The sequence below is a fragment of the Aulonocara sp. 'chitande type north' Nkhata Bay genome, linkage group LG11 (assembly GCF_057382095.1).
Source record: "Aulonocara sp. 'chitande type north' Nkhata Bay isolate Kocher_YH1m ecotype deep benthic linkage group LG11, A_spYH_male_GT1.1, whole genome shotgun sequence".
Taxonomy (NCBI): Eukaryota; Metazoa; Chordata; class Actinopteri; order Cichliformes; family Cichlidae; genus Aulonocara; species Aulonocara sp. 'chitande type north' Nkhata Bay.
The window spans coordinates 5029386-5048260 of record NC_141354.1 but is presented as its reverse complement, the minus strand read 5'-3'; the positions used below and the strand labels follow the sequence as shown (position 1 = coordinate 5048260).

The 18875-nt window shown below is 46.8% G+C and overlaps 1 protein-coding gene across 3 annotated transcripts in view; it reads left to right on the top strand.

Moving 5' to 3' along the window:
• grik2 (glutamate receptor, ionotropic, kainate 2) overlaps nucleotides 1-18875 on the top strand; it is a 346386-nt gene that overhangs the window by 110588 nt on the left and 216923 nt on the right. For all 3 annotated transcript variants that reach the window (XM_086310278.1, XM_086310275.1, XM_086310277.1), the window contains exons 6-7: nucleotides 6319-6372; nucleotides 13311-13484. In XM_086310278.1, the coding sequence (XP_086166404.1) occupies nucleotides 6319-6372; nucleotides 13311-13484 (228 nt within the window). The remainder of the gene's footprint in view (nucleotides 1-6318; nucleotides 6373-13310; nucleotides 13485-18875) is intronic.

Here is an 18875-nt window from a genome sequence, read left to right as displayed (position 1 = left end):
TGAGTCATACTGAGTATAAGCATGACAGAAGTCTCATTTTCATGTTAACTTCAGCATAAAATAGAAAATGGAGTTGATGCAAACCAAATTTTCCCCGCTGACCAGATTTTGTTATATTTAAAAAACTAAATAATATAATATTTTATATTAAATAAATTATTATTTATTTAGTGCCAGATCACAACAATAGTTGCCTCAAGGTGCTTGATACTGTAAGGTAAAGACTCTATGATAATACAAAGAAAACAAATAATTTGAGTGAGTGAAAAAATCTGAGTGAAGAAGAAACACTCAGTCCGTTGTGGGAAGTTTTAAACCCAATGTTCAAAGCAGACCTAAAATGTTCTGGTTCCACAGAAGCGGATTGGAGGCTGAACCCATGTGGAAAAGAAATAGGAAAAGACTTGCATCAGCCTTAGCTTGCTTCATATAGTGAATCATATAAGGCTTATATGATTTACTCGTTTCTCATCACTTTCATATATTGATTTAGGAAGTATCCAAAACATACAAGTTTCATTATATAATTTTTCAAGGGATCTTATATCTGTTTTCACTCTTGGTCCCATTCTACTTTTAAAAGCCCAAGGAAGCACAACAGTCTGAAAGTGCTCTGTGGTGGTGATCCAGTACTATGAGGTCTTTAAGAAAAGGTGGGGACTGATTATTCAAGACCTCATAGGTGATTATAAAAATGTAAATTTTGAATCTAGATTTATCAGGGAAGCCAATGAAGTATGAACAAAATATGCAGCAGCATTTTGGATTAACTGAAGGCTTTTCAGTGAGTTTTTAGGACTTCCTGATAATAATGAATTACAGTCGTCCAGCCTGGAAGTAATAAATGCATGAACTAGCTTTTCAGCGTCACTCTGAGACAGGATATTTCTAACTTTAGAGATGTTGCACAAAAGGAAGAAAGCAGTCTTACATATTTGTTTAATATGTGTGTTGAAGGACATGTCCTGGTCAAAAATGACTCCAAGGTTCCTCACAGCGTTACTGGAGGCCAAGGTAATGCCATCCAGAGTAAGAATCTGGTTAGATACCATATTTCTAAGATTTTCAGGGCCGAGTACAATAACCTCAGTTTGATCTGAATTAAGAAGCAGAAAGTTAGCGGCCATCCAGGTCTTTATGTCTTTAAGACATTCCTGCAGTTTAACTCATTGGTGTGTGTTATCTGGCTTCATGGACAGATAATTTAGGAGTAATCAGGATGCTACAACACCAGGCAGACGCTGCAAAGAAAGCCCTTACAACATGTGGTTATCCCAACTGCGCCTTCATCAAATCAGTGAATATGGAGAGAAAAGAAGGTCTGACACCAACTTGGGGGAAAAAAGAATGACAAATGGAACAACAATTAGGTTTTGAGATCCCTTTCTAGGCCCTTAATGCTCACTCACATTTTGCACAAGATGATCTCAATAGGTCACATGATGGGATGAGGTAAGGGCTCACAGTGGTTTCACCTCAGACCTCTGCTGAGAATGACCCACACCTTTATCACAACTTGGCTTATGTGATGAGACAAATTCTCAAAAGTGGGTCAACGACCCTCTTAACCTCCTAGGACCTGGCGTCCACATATGTGGACATCACCATCCATCCATCCATCCATCCATTCGCATCCGCTTATCCTGTTCAGGGTCGCGGGGGGCGCTGGAGCCTATCCCAGCTGTCATAGGGCGAGAGGCGGGGTACACCCTGGACAGGTCGCCAGTCTGTCGCAGGGCCAACACACAGAGACAGACAACCATTCACATTCACTCGCACATTCACACCTATGGGCAATTTGGATTAACCAATTACAGTGGGGCAAAAAAGTATTTAGTCAGCCACCGATTGTGCAAGTTCCCCCACCTAAAATGATGACAGAGGTCAGTAATTTGCACCAGAGGTACACTTCAACTGTGAGAGACAGAATGTGAAAAAAAAATCCATGAATCCACATGGTAGGATTTGTAAAGAATTTATTGGTAAATCAGGGTGGAAAATAAGTATTTGGTCAATAACAAAAATACAACTCAATACTTTGTAACTTAACCTTTGTTGGCAATAACAGAGGTCAAACGTTTACTATAGGTCTTTACCAGGTTTGCACACACAGTAGCTGGTATTTTGGCCCATTCCTCCATGCAGATCTTCTGGAGAGCAGTGATGTTTTGGGGCTGTCGCCGAGCAACACGGACTTTCAACTCCCGCCACAGATTTTCTATGGGGTTGAGGTCTGGAGACTGGCTAGGCCACTCCAGGACTTTCAAATGCTTCTTACAGAGCCACTCCTTTGTTGGTGGAATTGAACTCAGGACCTTCTTGCTGTGCGGCAACAGTGCTAACCACCGTGCCACCGTGCTGCCGATACTCAAAATACTCAATTATGTTCTACATGGGACTGATATCCACGTACGAGGACATTATACTGCTACTGTTCTGTCAACATTTTAAACAAATATCCTCATATGTGGCTCTTAATTTTCTTAAAAACAAAAATAAGGTAAAAAGAAAAATCTGGTAATTCTTTGTTTTTACATTCATCGGGTCCCAATCAGCCCAAATATCAAAGAGAAATTAAAAATGCTGCTGTGGAAGAGTTCAGGTCTTAGGAGGTTAAGGGACAATCCCCATAGGATTTAAATACCTGGGACTCTCACCATTTGGTTTTAGAACTGAAGAAGCTTCTTTGACGACAGCTTCAAGAAACTGAAACAGTCCAGTCACTTTCATTCCACGCTCCTTACACTACCATGACTCACAGCCTGTACAGACATAGATGTAATGATATATCTGTCATGAGTAATTCTTTTGTATGCAGTGAAGATGTAAAACTATTAACAAGATCATAATGTGGAAGTCTGCAGCTCACATACAAATATGTCTTCCTGCTTTGTCTACAAAGCCGTGACATTATTTAAAGAACATTAAGCGTCTTGTCCTCTCTTTGTGGGAGTTGTGTTCTGCACATTACCACGCCTTCTCACACTTTCAGGGGTGCTTGGCCAGATGGGATATAACATCTGTCCAACATGTTATGGGTCTATGCATGATCAGTTGGACATGCTTGCATTTCTTCAAGGGTTGTTCTCATACTAACTCTTTTCACCATGAATTAGTAGAAGCTCTATTTCAGATATCCAGGTTTTATGCTCTTTGTCTTTGTCTAAGCCTTTGAATGCAACTAGCAATTACAAATATATTACTTCTTTTCAAAACACAACTTACTAATGGAAAAATGTATCAACATTTGGCTTTATGCATTCAGTGAGCAAAACGAAAGGCATTTTCAGTTAGATGTAGTGTTTTCTAGCCTGAACCTGGTAATGAATAGCTGATAAAATTAGCTAATAAAGCAACTTGACCCTTGAAATGTTCAGCTAACATATCATGTAAGTAAATAAATACATACAGTCATGGCCAAAAGTTCTGAGAGTGACACAAATATTAGTTTTCACAAAGTTTGCTGCTTCAGTGTTTTCAGATCTTTGGTTGAGTTGTTTCTGTGATGTATTATAATTATTAATTACAAGCACTTCATACGTTTCAAATGCTTTTATTGTCATTTACATCACATTTTTGAAAGAGTCGATATTTGACCAGTGTTGGCCCTTCTTTTTCATGACCTCTGCAATTCGCCCTGGCATGCTGTCAATCAACTTCTGGGCCTGACTGATGGTGACCCATTCTTTTGTAATAATGCTTGGTGTTTGTGAAAATTAGTGGGTTTTTGTATGTCATGTTTGTTTACCTCTTTGGGGTTCACCACAATTTGTCAATTGGATTAAGGTGTGGAGAGTTTTCTGGCCATGGACCCAAAATTTCAGTGTTTTGTTCTCCGAGCCTCTAAGTCATCACTGTGGCCTTATGGGGCGGTGCTCCATCAGGCTGGAAAAGGCATCGTTCCTCACCAGACTGTTCTTGGATGGTTGGAAGAAGTTCCTGTGGCAGGATGTTTTATTCATGGCTGTGTTTTTTGTCAAAATTGTGAGTGAGCCCACTCCCTTGGATGAGAGGCAGCCCCACAGATGAATGGTCTTAGGATGCCTTACTGTTGGGTGAGACAGGACCGACGGTAGCACTCACCTTTTCTTCTCCAGACAATCTTTTTTCTAGATGCCCCAAACAAATGGTAAATGGCCTGCATTTGTACAGCGCTTTTCTAGTCCTTAAGGACCCCAAAGCACTTTACACTACATTCAGTCATCCACCCATTCACACACTGGTGATGGCAGCTACATTGTAGCCACAGCTGCCCTGAGGCACACTGACAGAGGCGAGGCTGCCGGACACCGGCGCCACCGGGCGCTCTGACCACCAACAGTAGGCAAACATGGGGTTAGTATCTTGCCCAAGGATATTTGGCATGCAGCCAGGAGGCAGCCTGGGATCGAACCACCGACCTTCTGATTAGTGGCTGACCTGCTCTGCCACCTGAGCTACAGCCACCAAACAATTGGAAAGGGGCTTCATCAGAGAAAATGACTTTACCTCAGCAGGCCACCTTCCAAAAGTCTTCACCTCACTGTACGTGCAGATGCACTCACACCTGCTGCCATTCCTAGCAAGCTCTGCAATGGCGGCACTCCGATCCTGCAGCTGAATCATCTTTAGGAGACGGCCCTGGTGCTTGCTGGAGTTTCTTTTGTGCCCTGAAGCCGTTTTCACAACAACTGAACCTCTTTCCTTGAAGTTCTTGATGATCCAATAAATGGTTGATTTAGGCGCAATCTCAGTAGCAATAACATCCTTGCCTGTGAAGCCGTTTTTATGCAACGCAATGATGGCTACACGTGTTTCTTTGCAGCTAACCATGGTTAACACGAAGAACAATGATTTCAAGCATCACCTTCCTTTTAACACATCCAGTCAGCATGACATCATGATCTCCAACCTTGTGCTCATCAACATTCTCACTGAGTTAATGAGAAGATTATTGTAAAGATCTCAGCAGGTCTTTCTATGGCAGCGATGAAGTGCAGTGGTGATGGGTTTGTTCGGATTAAGCATCAAGGACTTTGCATTTCATCTGATCACTCTTCTCAACCTTCTGCAAATTGTTATCATAAAAACAAACTTGTGAAAACCAAAATTTGTGTCGTTCTCCAAACATTTGGCCATGACTGTACATACAAATGTAGATTAAATGCTGTGCTGAGCTGACCCCCAAATATCTGTTTGGCTAGAGAGCCTTTATTAGTCCAGTGCAGCTTTTTCTTTGGTGATGCTAACGCAGACAAAGGGCTTGATGTCCAGTTTAGCAGCTGGCTGGTTTTTGCTTGCTTACACAGTCAGATTCTCACTGGTAAAAAAAAATTTGAAGCCACATCAGCGCTTTGGTGTCCTTATATAGAGTTTGGTACATGGGCTGATCCTTATATGCTACTTTAATGTCTGCTGTTTGTTAACATCAGTGATTAGCTGACTCTATTTCTAGGCTACTATTAGCTAGGGCTGTTGCTCACTGTTGATGCTGGGAGCAGAAGAGAACAACTGAGGCAAGGCGTTATAGTAATTATTCATCTAATAGATCATAAAACAATCTCGCAGAACAACTTTGAACTTTTTTTCCTCAAGAGTATGACAGTAAGAAGTCAGATTATTTTTTCACTAGAAGAAAAGTGTTACATGAAAATGTGCCACATTCAGACTCAGAGTCTTGTGTGCTACAAGCACAATGAGCACATTTGGTTTTGCTTTTAGAAGATGTATTTATTGTTACAGGAACATATCCGTCTTTGTGATGACATAATGCAGTAACACAAACCTTTGCATATTCAGGGATTAGTACTCTGCAGACTGCTTTGTTATTGAGAAATGTTAAATCGTTTTACATACCATGTTTACACTTTCACGCACTGAAAACAGTTTAACACTGGAAAAATATGTTTTTGATTTTTTGAAATAAAAATAAACAAAAGCAGCTCTTTTACAATAGCTCCACTCTGCAGTGCTTAATACTACTTGTGAATGTTAGTTTGGTGATGCTAATGTTCCAGATGTTCCACAGAATTATGCATATTGTACTTTAGCAGTATTCTAAATGTATGATCACCCTGGGCGCTGTGTCCTGCCTCGCATGGTTGTGTTTTTGCTGGGCTAAAGCAGTGTAGCACAATATATGCCTTCTCACATTACATGGTAACACAGCGATGTAGCCTTACAAAACAGTGTGTGTGTGTGTGTGTGTGTGTGTGTGTGTGTGTGTGTGTGTGTGTGTGTGTGTGTGCGCGTGCAGAATATGACAAAACATTTTATCTGCTTCCTGATTTATTTATAAATCTCTCCCAATGTGCCCCCTTCTGTCACTGTCTTTCTTAGGCTCTTGCCATGGGGATGATGACAGAGTACTATCACTATATATTTACCACACTGGTAAGTAGAGTCAGAGACTGTCCTGCACAGTCATTTCTTCATCAGATCGAACTCACAGTTCCATATCGCCATAAAGATTTGTTGCATGGTCAAAACATTAGATGGTGCAGCTTCTCAATCTTCATTTCATTTATTTTTCTTTCAGTGGGTGATTCATTTTCCAGAGCCAAAGAAAATAATATCACACTACTTTGTAACATCTTATTTTCTCTTGGTTTATCCTTCCTTTATCAGCTGATGATATCTTTTAATATGAATCATCTTCCAAATGTTTCTTCATTCCATCATATTTTTCCTCCTTTTTTCTGCTTCCTCTTTTTGTTATTGTTTGTTCATTGTTCTTCTTTTTCATCTTTTTCTTGATTAATAGTTTAGTCTTACTGTGTAAAAAGTGCTACTAATTCCACCCTGAGCTATGGTATGTATGTAACATACAAAGTATGTCGCCTTCTGACTGAGTCTTCCAGTCTTGTGTAGTCTTGTGACTACAAGACTCAGCAGTCCATCTGCACCTAAAGGTCAAAGGTCACTCTTTGAGGATGTCAGTGTTCACATTTTGGACAGAGAGGACAGATTGTCACGGTCTGCGGAGGCAGACCGTGCGGAAATGTGTGTGGTGGACCCAGGAGGATGCAGGAGTGGAGTTAAACAAAAGCGAGCCTTTTATTCTGGCTGATGAAAGGAACAAAACAGAGTGAGGGCAGCATAAGAGTAATAGTTAAACAGAAACCTAAACTGGACATAAACTAAGGCAAAGCTATGGCTGGAGATACGGAACACAGGGGGTGGTAACACAGACGACGCGACGCAGACTGTATGAAACACAGAGACTAAATACACATGAGGGATGATCAGGGGAAGTGACCACACATGGGAACGCAGCTGACACACATGAACTTAACAACAGGACAGGAGGAGTAAAACTGAATACACTGACAGTGAATGCAGGCCTTCAAAGTAAAACAGGAAACATGAGACATGAACCGGGGAGACGTAGTACAGGGGGAGGTGACATAACTGACAGCATGAACTTGACAGTACAAGACACACAGACATAAACACACGAAGGGCAAGGGAGATGTAATGCAGGGGTGATATATACAAATGGCTGGACTACCTTAGAGAACCTAAACAAATGATAAACATCAAAATAGGCTAAGCATAACACACTGGGTCACATGACCCAGGACCATGACACCACCCCCCCACCAAGGGCTGGCTCCAGACAGCCCTAAACCAAAAGAAACAGACCACCGAGCCCGGGCGGGCGGCGGGGGACCAGGACGGAGGGACCAGAACAAGAAAGAAAAAACAGCCAACAAAAAACACTGGAGCACGTGACAACAGTCCAAACATAGCTCAGGGGGTCGGCCCGGAGGGCGGCAACCCAACAGGCCACGCCATCTCCCATCAGGAGGCTGTCCATGCGGGAGGCAGTGGCGGTGCAGTTCAGGAGGCCGACCCGGAGCCCATGGGCACAAGAATTCAAGGGTCACACGGTCGGGGGGCCGACCAGGCGGGCGCCACAGGTGACAGAGCCGGTCAGGAGGCCAGCCGTGCGGAAGGCAACGGCGGCGGCGAAGGGGACGGCGAAGCAGCTCAGGGGGCCGACTGCGCGGAAGGCAGCGGTGGCTCTCCAGTGTCAGGCGCACTGGCCGAGGCCCGGTGGGCACAGGACCAGACGAGGCAGGACCAGGCGGTGGCGTGCCAGCCACAGGCGACGGAGCCGGACCAGGCGGTGGCGTGCCAGCCACAGGCGACGGAGCCGGACCAGGCGGTGGCGTGCCAGCCACAGGCGACGGAGCCGGACCAGGCGACGGCGAAGCAGGAGCTGAGGCAGAGGCTGGACCAGGCGACGGCGAAGCAGGCGCTGACGCAGAGGTTGGACCAGGCGACGGCGAAGCAGGCGCTGACGCAGAGGCTGGACCAGGCGACGGCGAAGCAGGCGCTGACGCAGAGGTTGGACCAGGCGACGGCGAAGCAGGAGCAGAAGCCGAAGCTGGACCAGGCGAAGCAGAAGCCGGACCAGGCGATGGCGGGGCCGGAGCAGGCGAAGCACAGGCAGAAGCTGGACTAGGCGAGGATGAAGACTCTGATGAAGCTGGACCAGGTGAAGCACAGGCAGAAGCAGAGGCCGGACCAGGCGTAGCAGAAGCAGAAGATGGCTGGATGGGCGGCTCGGGCCCCCCAGCAGACGTGGCATAGTGCTGGACGGGCGGCTTGGGCCCCCCAGCAGACGTGGCATGGTGCTGGACGGGCTCCTCGGGCCCTCCAGCTGACGTGGCATGAGGCTGGACGGGCTCCTCGGGCCCTCCGGCTGACGAGGCATGAGGCTGGTGTGGTTCTCCTGAACCCCCAGCTGACAAGGAAGGTTGCTGGACGGGCTCCTCGGGCCCTCCAGCTGACGAGGCATGAGGCTGGTGCGGTTCTCCTGAACCCCCAGCTGACAAGGAAGGTTGCTGGACGGGCTCCTCGGGCCCTCCAGCTGACGAGGCATGAGGCTGGTGCGGTTCTCCTGAACCCCCAGCTGACAAGGAAGGTTGCTGGATGGGCTCCTCGGGCCCTCCAGCTGACGTGGCGTGAGGCCGGGCGGGCTCCTCGGGCCCTCCAGCCGACGTGGCGTGAGGCCGGGCGGGCTCCTCGGGCCCTCCAGCCGACGTGGCGTGAGGCCGGGCGGGCTCCTCGGGCCCTCCGGCTGACATGGCTTGAGGCTGTACAGGCTCCTCGGGCCCTCCGGCTGGAAGAGACGGCTGAAGCAGAAGGCAGTCTGAGGCGGAGAGAAAGCTCACGCCATTCCTAGCAGGCTGAGAAGCAGCCTGTACAGCTGACGTGGAAGGAAGCTGAACGGGCTCCTCGGGCCCTCCAGCTGACGAGGCATGAGGCTGAACGGGCTCCTCGGGCCCTCCAGCTGGAAGAGACGGCTGAAGCAGAAGGCAGTCTGAGGCGGAGAGAAAGCTCACGCCATTCCTAGCAGGCTGAGAAGCAGCCTGTACAGCTGACGTGGAAGGAAGCTGAACGGGCTCCTCGGGCCCTCCAGCTGACGAGGCATGAGGCTGAACGGGCTCCTCGGGCCCTCCAGCTGGAAGAGACGGCTGAAGCAGAAGGCAGTCTGAGGCGGAGAGAAAGCTCACGCCATTCCTAGCAGGCTGAGAAGCAGCCTGTACGGCAGACGTGTGGTCCCCTTTCGCTGTCTCGTGAACCTGGGCTTCGTGTGGCGCGACGGTGAGAGCAACGCTAGAAAAAATCCTGGATCCTACAGAGTCAGGAATATGGTCTATGGTTTCGTTGTGTGCTCCTTCAAAGCAGTCACACACAGGTCTTTCAGCTCTGGAGCCCAATGCCCAATGCTTGTCTCACTCTGCTTCATAGAAGGGACTTGAGGCACGAAAACGCAGTCACTCACTGGAGTTAATGCGGTGCAACGGCGGCGCCGGCGCCGCCCCCTTCTGGTAGCTGGCACGATGGGCGCTGATGGCACCAATGCAGAGGGTGGCGTAGCGGCGGTCTCCCCGTCTTCCGCCCACATCCTTGCCAGAAATGAGGCAGGCGAAGTGAAGTCTAAGCGGATTGGAGACGGCGAGCGGCTGGTAGGCTGTGCAGCAGGTGAGAGGTCCTCCTCCGGGATGAGCCAGGGCTTCCACCGGAGCTCATCCTCCCGATAAGCCCGTAACACCTGCTGCCGCTCTTCCTCGCCAAAGTGTATGGCCTCCGTCGTCTCCGTGCGCCACGCCGTGCAGCCAGACCGCGGTGAAGACGCGGACGCCGACGGGGCGCGAGCGGAAGGTGTGATGGTGGCGAGCCTCACCGTTCCAACCGCAACTGCTTCCGGCTCGCGAAGCAGCGGGGAAACGGGACAACAGCAGGGCTCTGGCGGCACAGCCCGCACACTGGGCAGCCGTGGCTGCGGACGGAGTTGGAGAGCGGTGACGAGAAGGTCAGTGATCAGCGGGTGTAGTGCCTTCCATAGCCAGGGAAACACAGACATGCATACTCCCACTTGGCGGGCTAACTCCTCCCGTTCCTCCTCTTCGGAGCACTGCAGCCATTTACCACAGAGCGACTCCACCGTCTGGACGATCTCCCTCTCATGCGTCGCTGGGTCCGGCATGGTCGCGTCGTACTGTCACGGTCTGCGGAGGCAGACCGTGCGGAAATGTGTGTGGTGGACCCAGGAGCGAACACAAGCGAGGATGCAGGAGTGGAGTTAAACAAAAGCGAGCCTTTTATTCTGGCTGATGAAAGGAACAAAACAGAGTGAGGGCAGCATAAGAGTAATAGTTAAACAGAAACCTAAACTGGACATAAACTAAGGCAAAGCTATGGCTGGAGATACAGAACACAGGGGGTGGTAACACAGACGACGCGACGCAGACTGTATGAAACACAGAGACTAAATACACATGAGGGATGATCAGGGGAAGTGACCACACATGGGAACGCAGCTGACACACATGAACTTAACAACAGGACAGGAGGAGTAAAACTGAATACACTGACAGTGAATGCAGGCCTTCAAAGTAAAACAGGAAACATGAGACATGAACCGGGGAGACATAGTACAGGGGGAGGTGACATAACTGACAGCATGAACTTGACAGTACAAGACACACAGACATAAACACACGAAGGGCAAGGGAGACGTAATGCAGGGGTGATATATACAAATGGCTGGACTACCTTAGAGAACCTAAACAAATAATAAACATCAAAATAGGCTAAGCATAACACACTGGGTCACATGACCCAGGACCATGACACAGATGGTTTGAAGAGGAGTGAAAGAAGCATCTGTGTCCACTGTGAGCGACCATCTTTGAACAGAGGGCGTGGCTTACGACACCAACTGTCTGCCATCTATAATCCAGTTTTGAGATCCTTCCCAGACGCCTTAACGCCCACTCACATCTTGGGTCAGGTCATCTCCATAGGTCACGTGTTAGGGTGAAGCATTGTCTCACAATGGTTTCAGTTGAAACCTCTGCTTATAATGACCCACACCCTTTCTCACACCTTGCCTCATGTGATGAGTCACAGGATCAGTAGTGTGTCAACAAGCCTCTTAAGGAACAACGCCCACTAGGGTTTAATTATCTGAGACTCTCCACCGTTTGGTTTTAGAACTGAAGAAGCTTCTTAGATAAGAGATGAATCATCTTCAAGAAACTTGAAGAAGTCCAGTCGCTTTTCTTTTCAAGCTCCTTAGATTACCATGAGCTGGATGATGGAGAACCTACACAGACACATTTGTTTGGAGATATCAAAACTGAAGAAATTATTAAATAAAATGCACTGTTGTAATTCTATTCATCTGTGCTTTATTCGATGATTTTCTTTCACAGTCCGGATATTTAATTAAATGATGTGGCAGATTAATAAAAGATGAGACTGAGATGATGACATGATTTCTCATCTGGTGATCCAAGGCATCCAAACTTCATTTGGGCATGCATCAGGAAAGAGGCAGGTGCTTTTCTTTAACTATGTGCTCACATACTTTGAGCCAAACAACTTTAATTTTTTAATTTTAATGTTATTTATACAGCGCCAGATCACAACGACAGTCCCCTCAAGGCACTTTATATTGTAAAGTAGACCCTACAATAATACATACAAAGCATTTCAAACCTTCAGTTCAATCATTTCAGACATTTGGAACAATATCGCTGCTTTTGGTACACATAGGGAAAAAGCTAACTTTCAAAAATGAAATGGCTTTCATTCAAAGTAAATATACTATAAAACAGTTTTTGCCATGTACACAATGACACTAGTATTTGGCAAACTGCTAGTGAACATGCAGTGCTGACAAATGACAAATAACAACAACAGATGACATTTTGTTAATGTAATTTTTAAATTTATCATTATATTCTTTTCATCGTAACTTTCACAATAATTACTCTGTTTCTGCTGCCAACTGGTGAAATAATTTCAGAATTAGTTCAAATGACCCATTGCTCTCGCCCCAACCAATCACAGCAGATGGCCCCGCCCCTCCCTGAGCCTGGTTCTGCCAGAGGTTTCTTCCTGTTAAAAGAGAGTTTTTCCTTCCCACTGTTGCCAAAGTGCTGCTCATAGGGGGTCATATGATTGTTGGGTTATTGTAGGGTCTGCCTTACAATATAAAGCGCCTTGAGGCAACTGTTGTTATGAGTTGGCGCTGTATAAATAAAACTGAATTGAACTGAAATTAAATTGTTGTTGTCTTCACAATAGCAGTCCTTCTTGACAGCTCGTTAAAATCTGTCACATTAGAGATCATATGTGTCCTAACCTTGCCTTTGGTTATTTCAGAATAAACTTCCTCTCAGTATCTACATAACAAAATGCAAGATCCACAAATGCCTGTGTGTACAAGTCAAGGTCAAAGATTTGACTCAGATCAAAGTGTAAATGAAATGCTCCATCTCACTCTCATCCTGGAAAGGCTGTTAGTGCTGTCAGGGATCAAAACGCTGTCACTCTTATTCTTTTTCTCTACTTTACTTTTTTTTTTTGTGAATTCCCTGCAAAGAAAACGTACTGCAAATGCAATATTTGCTTTAAGGGTGTTTATTCTAAATTATCAGTGCCTTTGTATATAGTACTAAGAGGGGAACTATGGTATTCTAAAATTTTTCTGTGTGGAAGTCAGGCGTAGCATAAAAGTCTGTTAGGTGGTGCAGGACATGTATAAGGACAGCAGTATTGAGGTGGAGTGTGGGGTAGGAGTGGCATATGGGTTCAAAGTTGAGGTGGGATTACAGTGAGGATCACCTCTGACCCCTTCCTTGTTTGCAGTAGTGATGGACAAGTTGACAAGTGAGTTGGGTTTGTTGAATTAAACCTATAATAGACTGACGAACCTGTCCAGGGTACACCTTGCCTTTCAGCTTATAGCAGGGATGAGTGGGGATAAAATGATACATAGAGGTTAACATTGTATCTATTCTTTCCAGGATCTGTTTGCACTGAACGTGGAACCTTACCGGTACAGTGGTGTAAACATGACGGGTTTCAGGATACTCAACACTGAGAACAGCCAGGTGGCTTCTATCATCGAGAAGTGGTCCATGGAGCGACTGCAGGCTCCACCGAAACCTGACTCCGGATTACTGGACGGCTTCATGACTGTGAGTTTGGACAAAGTTCATGAATGTATAATGAAGCACTTTGCCAGAGTTTTGTTCACTGACATGCAGATGTGGACCCATGGTCAGTTACTTATTGATCTTTCTCAGAAACTGTTGTCATGGTGAGGAAGGAAATGAATGATGAAAGTAGGGGATTTCTTTGTTAATACAATTTGTAATTAAATGTGTTGCCACAGCTGTAGACTTCTATCAGACTGAGACAGAGGTACATTAATTTTTGCTGTTGATTGCTTCTTCAGTTTTGTCAGCGCTCTAACCTTCAGTGTGATGATATGATGCTTCCTTCTATGTAAGCTTGAAGTTTTACTCACGATTCCCATGATTAAAAACTCTGTATAATATCTCCCAATTCTCCTGGTTGTATATCCATTTAAGTAGGAGAAATACTTCAGTTGAGAGTCATGAAATATGAACATTTATTACATTTATTACATATTATACTGCATCTCATGCACGTATTTCTTACTGTGGTTGACGAATTGGACAGTGGAAATAACCTTGTGATTTTCCCAGTGGTTTTCAGGCATCAAGTCACTAATGGCATAAAACAGTGTTCTAGAAATGATAGTCTTCTCCATCCATCTTCTTCCGCTTTATCCGAAGCCGGGTCGCGTGGGCAGCAGCCTAAGCAGAGAAGCCCAGACCTCCCTCTCCCCAGCCACCTCCTCCAGCTTATCTGGGGGAACACCCAGGCATTCCCAGGCCAGCCGAGAGATATAATCGCTCCAGTGTGTCCTGGGTCTGCCCCGGTGCCTCCTCCTGGTGGGACATGCCCGGAACATCTCACCCAGGCGGCATCCTTGTCAGATGCCTGAACCACCTCAGCTGGCTCCATTCGATTTGGAGGAGCAGCTGCTCTACTCTGAGCCCCTCCTGGATGGCTGAACTTCTCACCCTATCTCTAAGGGAGAGGCCAGCCACCCTTCAGAGGAAGCTCATTTCCGCCACTTGTATTCACAATCTCGTTCTTTCAGTCACTACCCACAGCTCGTGACCATAGGTGAGGGTAGGGACGTAGATCGACCGGTAAATTGAGAGCTTCGCTTTTACACTCAGCTCTCTCTTCACCACGACGGACCGGTGCAGCATCCGCAAAGGGCAGCCCTGGTGGAGCCCATCACCCACCGGGAACGAGTCCGACTTATTGCCGGCAATGCGAACCAAGCTCTTGCAACGGTTGTATAGGGATCGAATGGCCCGTAGCAATGGGCCAGACACCCCATACTCCTGCAGCACCTCCCACAGGACCCCCCGAGGGACACGGTCAAATGCCCTCTCCAAGTCCACAAAACACATGTAGACTGGTTGGGCAAACTCCCATGCACCCTCAAGTATCCTGGAGAGGATAAAGAGCTGGTCCAGTGTTCCGCGACCAGGACAAAAACCGCATTGTTCCTCCTGTATGAGATTCGACTAGCGGACGAACTCTCCTTTCCAGCAAACTGACATAGACTTTCCCAGGGAGGCTGAGGAGTGTGATCCCCCTGTAGTTGGAACACACCCTCCGGTCCCACTTCTTAAAGATGGGGACCACCACCCCGGTCTGCCAGTCAAAGGGTACTGCCCCTGATCTCCACGCAACAATGTAGAGGCGTGTTAACCAGGACAGCCCTACAATGTCCAGAGCCTTCAGGAACTCGGGGCGGACCTCATCCACACCAGGGGCTCTGCCACCAAAGAGTTGTTTAACTGCCTCAGTGACCTCGCCCCCGGAAATTGGCGGGTCATTCCCCTCATCCCCAGACTCTGCTTCCTCCTCGGAAGACGTGTCAGTGGGATTAAGGAGGTCCTCGAAGTATTCCTTGCACCACCCGAGAATTTTCTCAGTCAAAGTCAGCAGCGCTCCGCCAGCACTATACACAGTGCAGGTAGAGCATCGCTTTCCCCTCCTGAGGCGCCTGATGGTTTGCCAGAATCTCTTCGAGGCAGTCCGAAAGTCTTTTTCCATGGCCTCTCCGAACTCCTCCCACACCCGAGTTTTTGCTTCCTGGTGCCATGTGCACTTATGGACACTCTTATGTTCGAACAAGGTGTTCGTTATGGCCAAACTATGATTTGCACAGAAATCCAATAACAAAACACCGCTCGGGTTCAGATCAGGGAGGCCGTTCCTTCCAATCACGCCCCCCCAGGTCTCGCTGTTGTTACCTACATGAGCATTGAAGTCTCCCAGTAGGACAACAGAGTCTCCAGATGGAGCACCTTCCAGCACTCAAAGAAGGCTGGGTACTCTGAACTGCCACTCGGCGCATAAGCGCAGATGACAGTCAGGACCCATTCCCCGACCCTAAGGTGCAGGGAACAAACCCTCTCATCCACCGGGAAGAACCCCAACATACCGGCAGCAAGCCGAGGGGATATTAGAATACCCACCCCGCCCGTCGCCTCTCACCAGGGGCAACTCCAGACTGAGACAGAGTCCAGCCCCTCTCCAGGAGGCTCGTTCCAGAGCCCAAGCCATGCATAGAGGTGAGCCCGGCTATATCTAGCCGGTACCTTCCAACTTCATGCACTCAGGCTCCTTCCCCACCAGAGAGGTGACATTCCATGTCCCAATTGCCAGTCTTGGTAGCCGAGGATCAGTCCTCCAGGGCCTCTGCTCCTGGGCGCCGCCCGGCACACAATGCACCCGACCCCTATGGCGCCTCCTGCCGGTGGTGGGCCTGCGGGAGGATGGGCCCATGTCCCCTTTTCGGGCTGCCCCATGGACTAAGGCCCGGCCACCGGATGCTCGCCCTCGGGCACCCTCACCGGTCCTGGCTCTAGGGCAGGGTAAACTGTTCCCTCGAGGGTCTAAGGGTCTTCTGAATCGCTCTTTGTCTGGTCGCTCACCCAGGACCAATTTGCCCCCAGACAACATAGCCCCTGGGATCCCTAGGACACACAAACCCCTCCACCACGATAAGGTAGCGATTCACGGAGAGGCAGACTTCTTAGGATGTATATTCGCTGGTTTCTCTTACCATAACGTCCGAGGCAGCTTGCTGGAGTCAGGCGGACTACCTTTGTGACCCGAGTTCCAAACGAGTTCCAGGTGTGATGAGAAGCATCTCTGTCGCTGTGATCTGAAACGTCTCTGATCAGAGCACACTGTGTGTAATAGCTGTTCCTCCATACTGTTTACTGGGAACTCGGCCAAAAAGTGTCAAACCAGCAGAGACAAGGAATGGGAAGGGAAATAAAGTAATGGAGCAGGACAGAGAAATGAGATGGTGGGAGGAATGAAAAAAGAAAAATAAAGATAGAAAGTGGGTGAAGGGAAGTTAGGAGTGAAAGTCCTTGTGTTATATTTCCACAATGACTGTTGAGGTGTTATATGTTAGGCCAAATGTAGCTATTTGGTCTGATGCCAGTTGGAACGCATTGGCAGCACTGGCAGCCGCACCAGCAGCAGCTGATGTTGGCTGCTGATTGAAAACATTAGATTGCCTCAGGAGAATAGCAGATTGTTTTTTTTTTCTAAGAGCAACAACTTGCTGAGTCATGTTTCTGGATTGATATTGGAAAGTGGGTGTTACTCAGTTTAAGCTGTTTTGTTAGATTTGTGGTTCAATCAATAGTTTCCCACTTGAGACCTAAAATGGACTGTGTGTGTAATAACTGGACATTTTCACTGAACACTTAAAGCTTAGGGTGTTTTTATTGCTACTAGCTTCCAGCAGAAGCAGCAAGTCCTACAGTCGTGCTGATATCTCGAATCCATGGATAAAAAAAAAAACAAGCTAAATAATAAGGTCTTTTCACTTTGTAGTGCACCACAGAGATTAATCAGACAAATCAAGCTGTGCAGTTATTTTTGGATCAGTAACAGGCAAAGATTTATGTGTGTGAGGAGTGTGCTGTGACCCTGCTCATCAGTGAATTAATAGCTGGTGTTAGCTGGGGATTGATTAATTAGACAAATGGCAATCAGTTAGCAGCTAAAGCATATCGACATGACGGGAGGTTCCACAGCTTCATCTGTGTGTCGTGTTTAAGGTTCCATGTTGCATATCAAAATGACAACTTGAAACAAAATACTGTAACACGTTTTCTTGATGTTCTAAACAAAGCATTACAATTAAATCCAGATGTTCATATGGAGTTCTGGACACAGTTCATGCTCTGCAGTATGGAGTGGTAGAGAAAACTCTGATGTCGTTGTGTACAGTTTTCTGTTTGGATCTTTACTGACAGCTCAGAATATTTTATCAAAAGGAACTCATGGCATTACGACATCAACAGTTAAGATCATAAATGTTTTCAACTTTGCATCTGTACAACACCAGAGTGGATTTTTAATTACACAATCAAGATTTGAAGGAAAAGCAGAAGGTTTTGGTGGTGTTGTTGCTGCTGCTACTAACAGGATTGTGTTCCGCTTTCAGAATGATGCAGAGGACCAAATCTGAGTCTCCTGCATTGGTTTAGGATGTTTACTTAAGCAAAAAAGAGAATGTTACAGATCAAATAAATTGCTCTCATTTATCCACTTTATTCCACTCAATTTAGCACCGATCAAAAACTGTGTGATCCACAGACCTCCTCTTCCACTCCACAGTATTAATGTACTACTTACATGTATATCACCACACAAGTACCTAGAAAAAAGAAGCATTTCCACTATTTTGTGAGGGACACATCAGCCTAATGTTACATGAACCTTATTTAAGAGTAAAAGCACTACATGTTACTATAAACTTATCCATAAACATATCCATGCCTTTGTGACCTCCAGATTAGATTATTGTAACTCACTCTACTCTGGACTCCACCTCGCTCACCTCCAACGATTACAGCTCGTTCAGAATGCTGCGGCTCGTCTCCTAACCGGAACTAGAAAGTTTGGCTCTATTACTGCAGTGCTCCCTGATTTACATCGGCTGACTCCTAAACTTCGTATTGAAGTTCTGCTGCTTATGTTCAAATGCCTAAACAACCTTGTGCCTGACTATCTCGCCGACCTCCTCAGTCTCTATACTCCCAGCTGTTCTTTACGATCATTTGGTCAGTTTCTTCTGGCCCAGCCCAGGCACCGTCTGAAGACTGGGGGTGGTCGTGCCTTTGCCTCTGTAGCATCAAACCTTCCTGCTACCATTCGTGCCTCTGACTCCATTCAATCCTTTAACCCTCTCAGGCTCAAATTAAACTTTTTGTTGCTAATGCACAACCAAGTCCTGCAGTGGTACTTCTGAGTAAAAAAACCTAAATAAGTATGGGGGGTAATCAGGTTGTTAGTTTTTAACTGTTGCAAATCGGCAGCGCCTGCCTTGAGAAGGGTTAAAGCACGCTTGAAAACTTACCTATTTAACCCGGCTTTTCCTACTTGTGAATTTTCAGCGCTCACTAACTGCTGTATCGCTACTCATTTCTCAGTTCTCCCTATCTCTA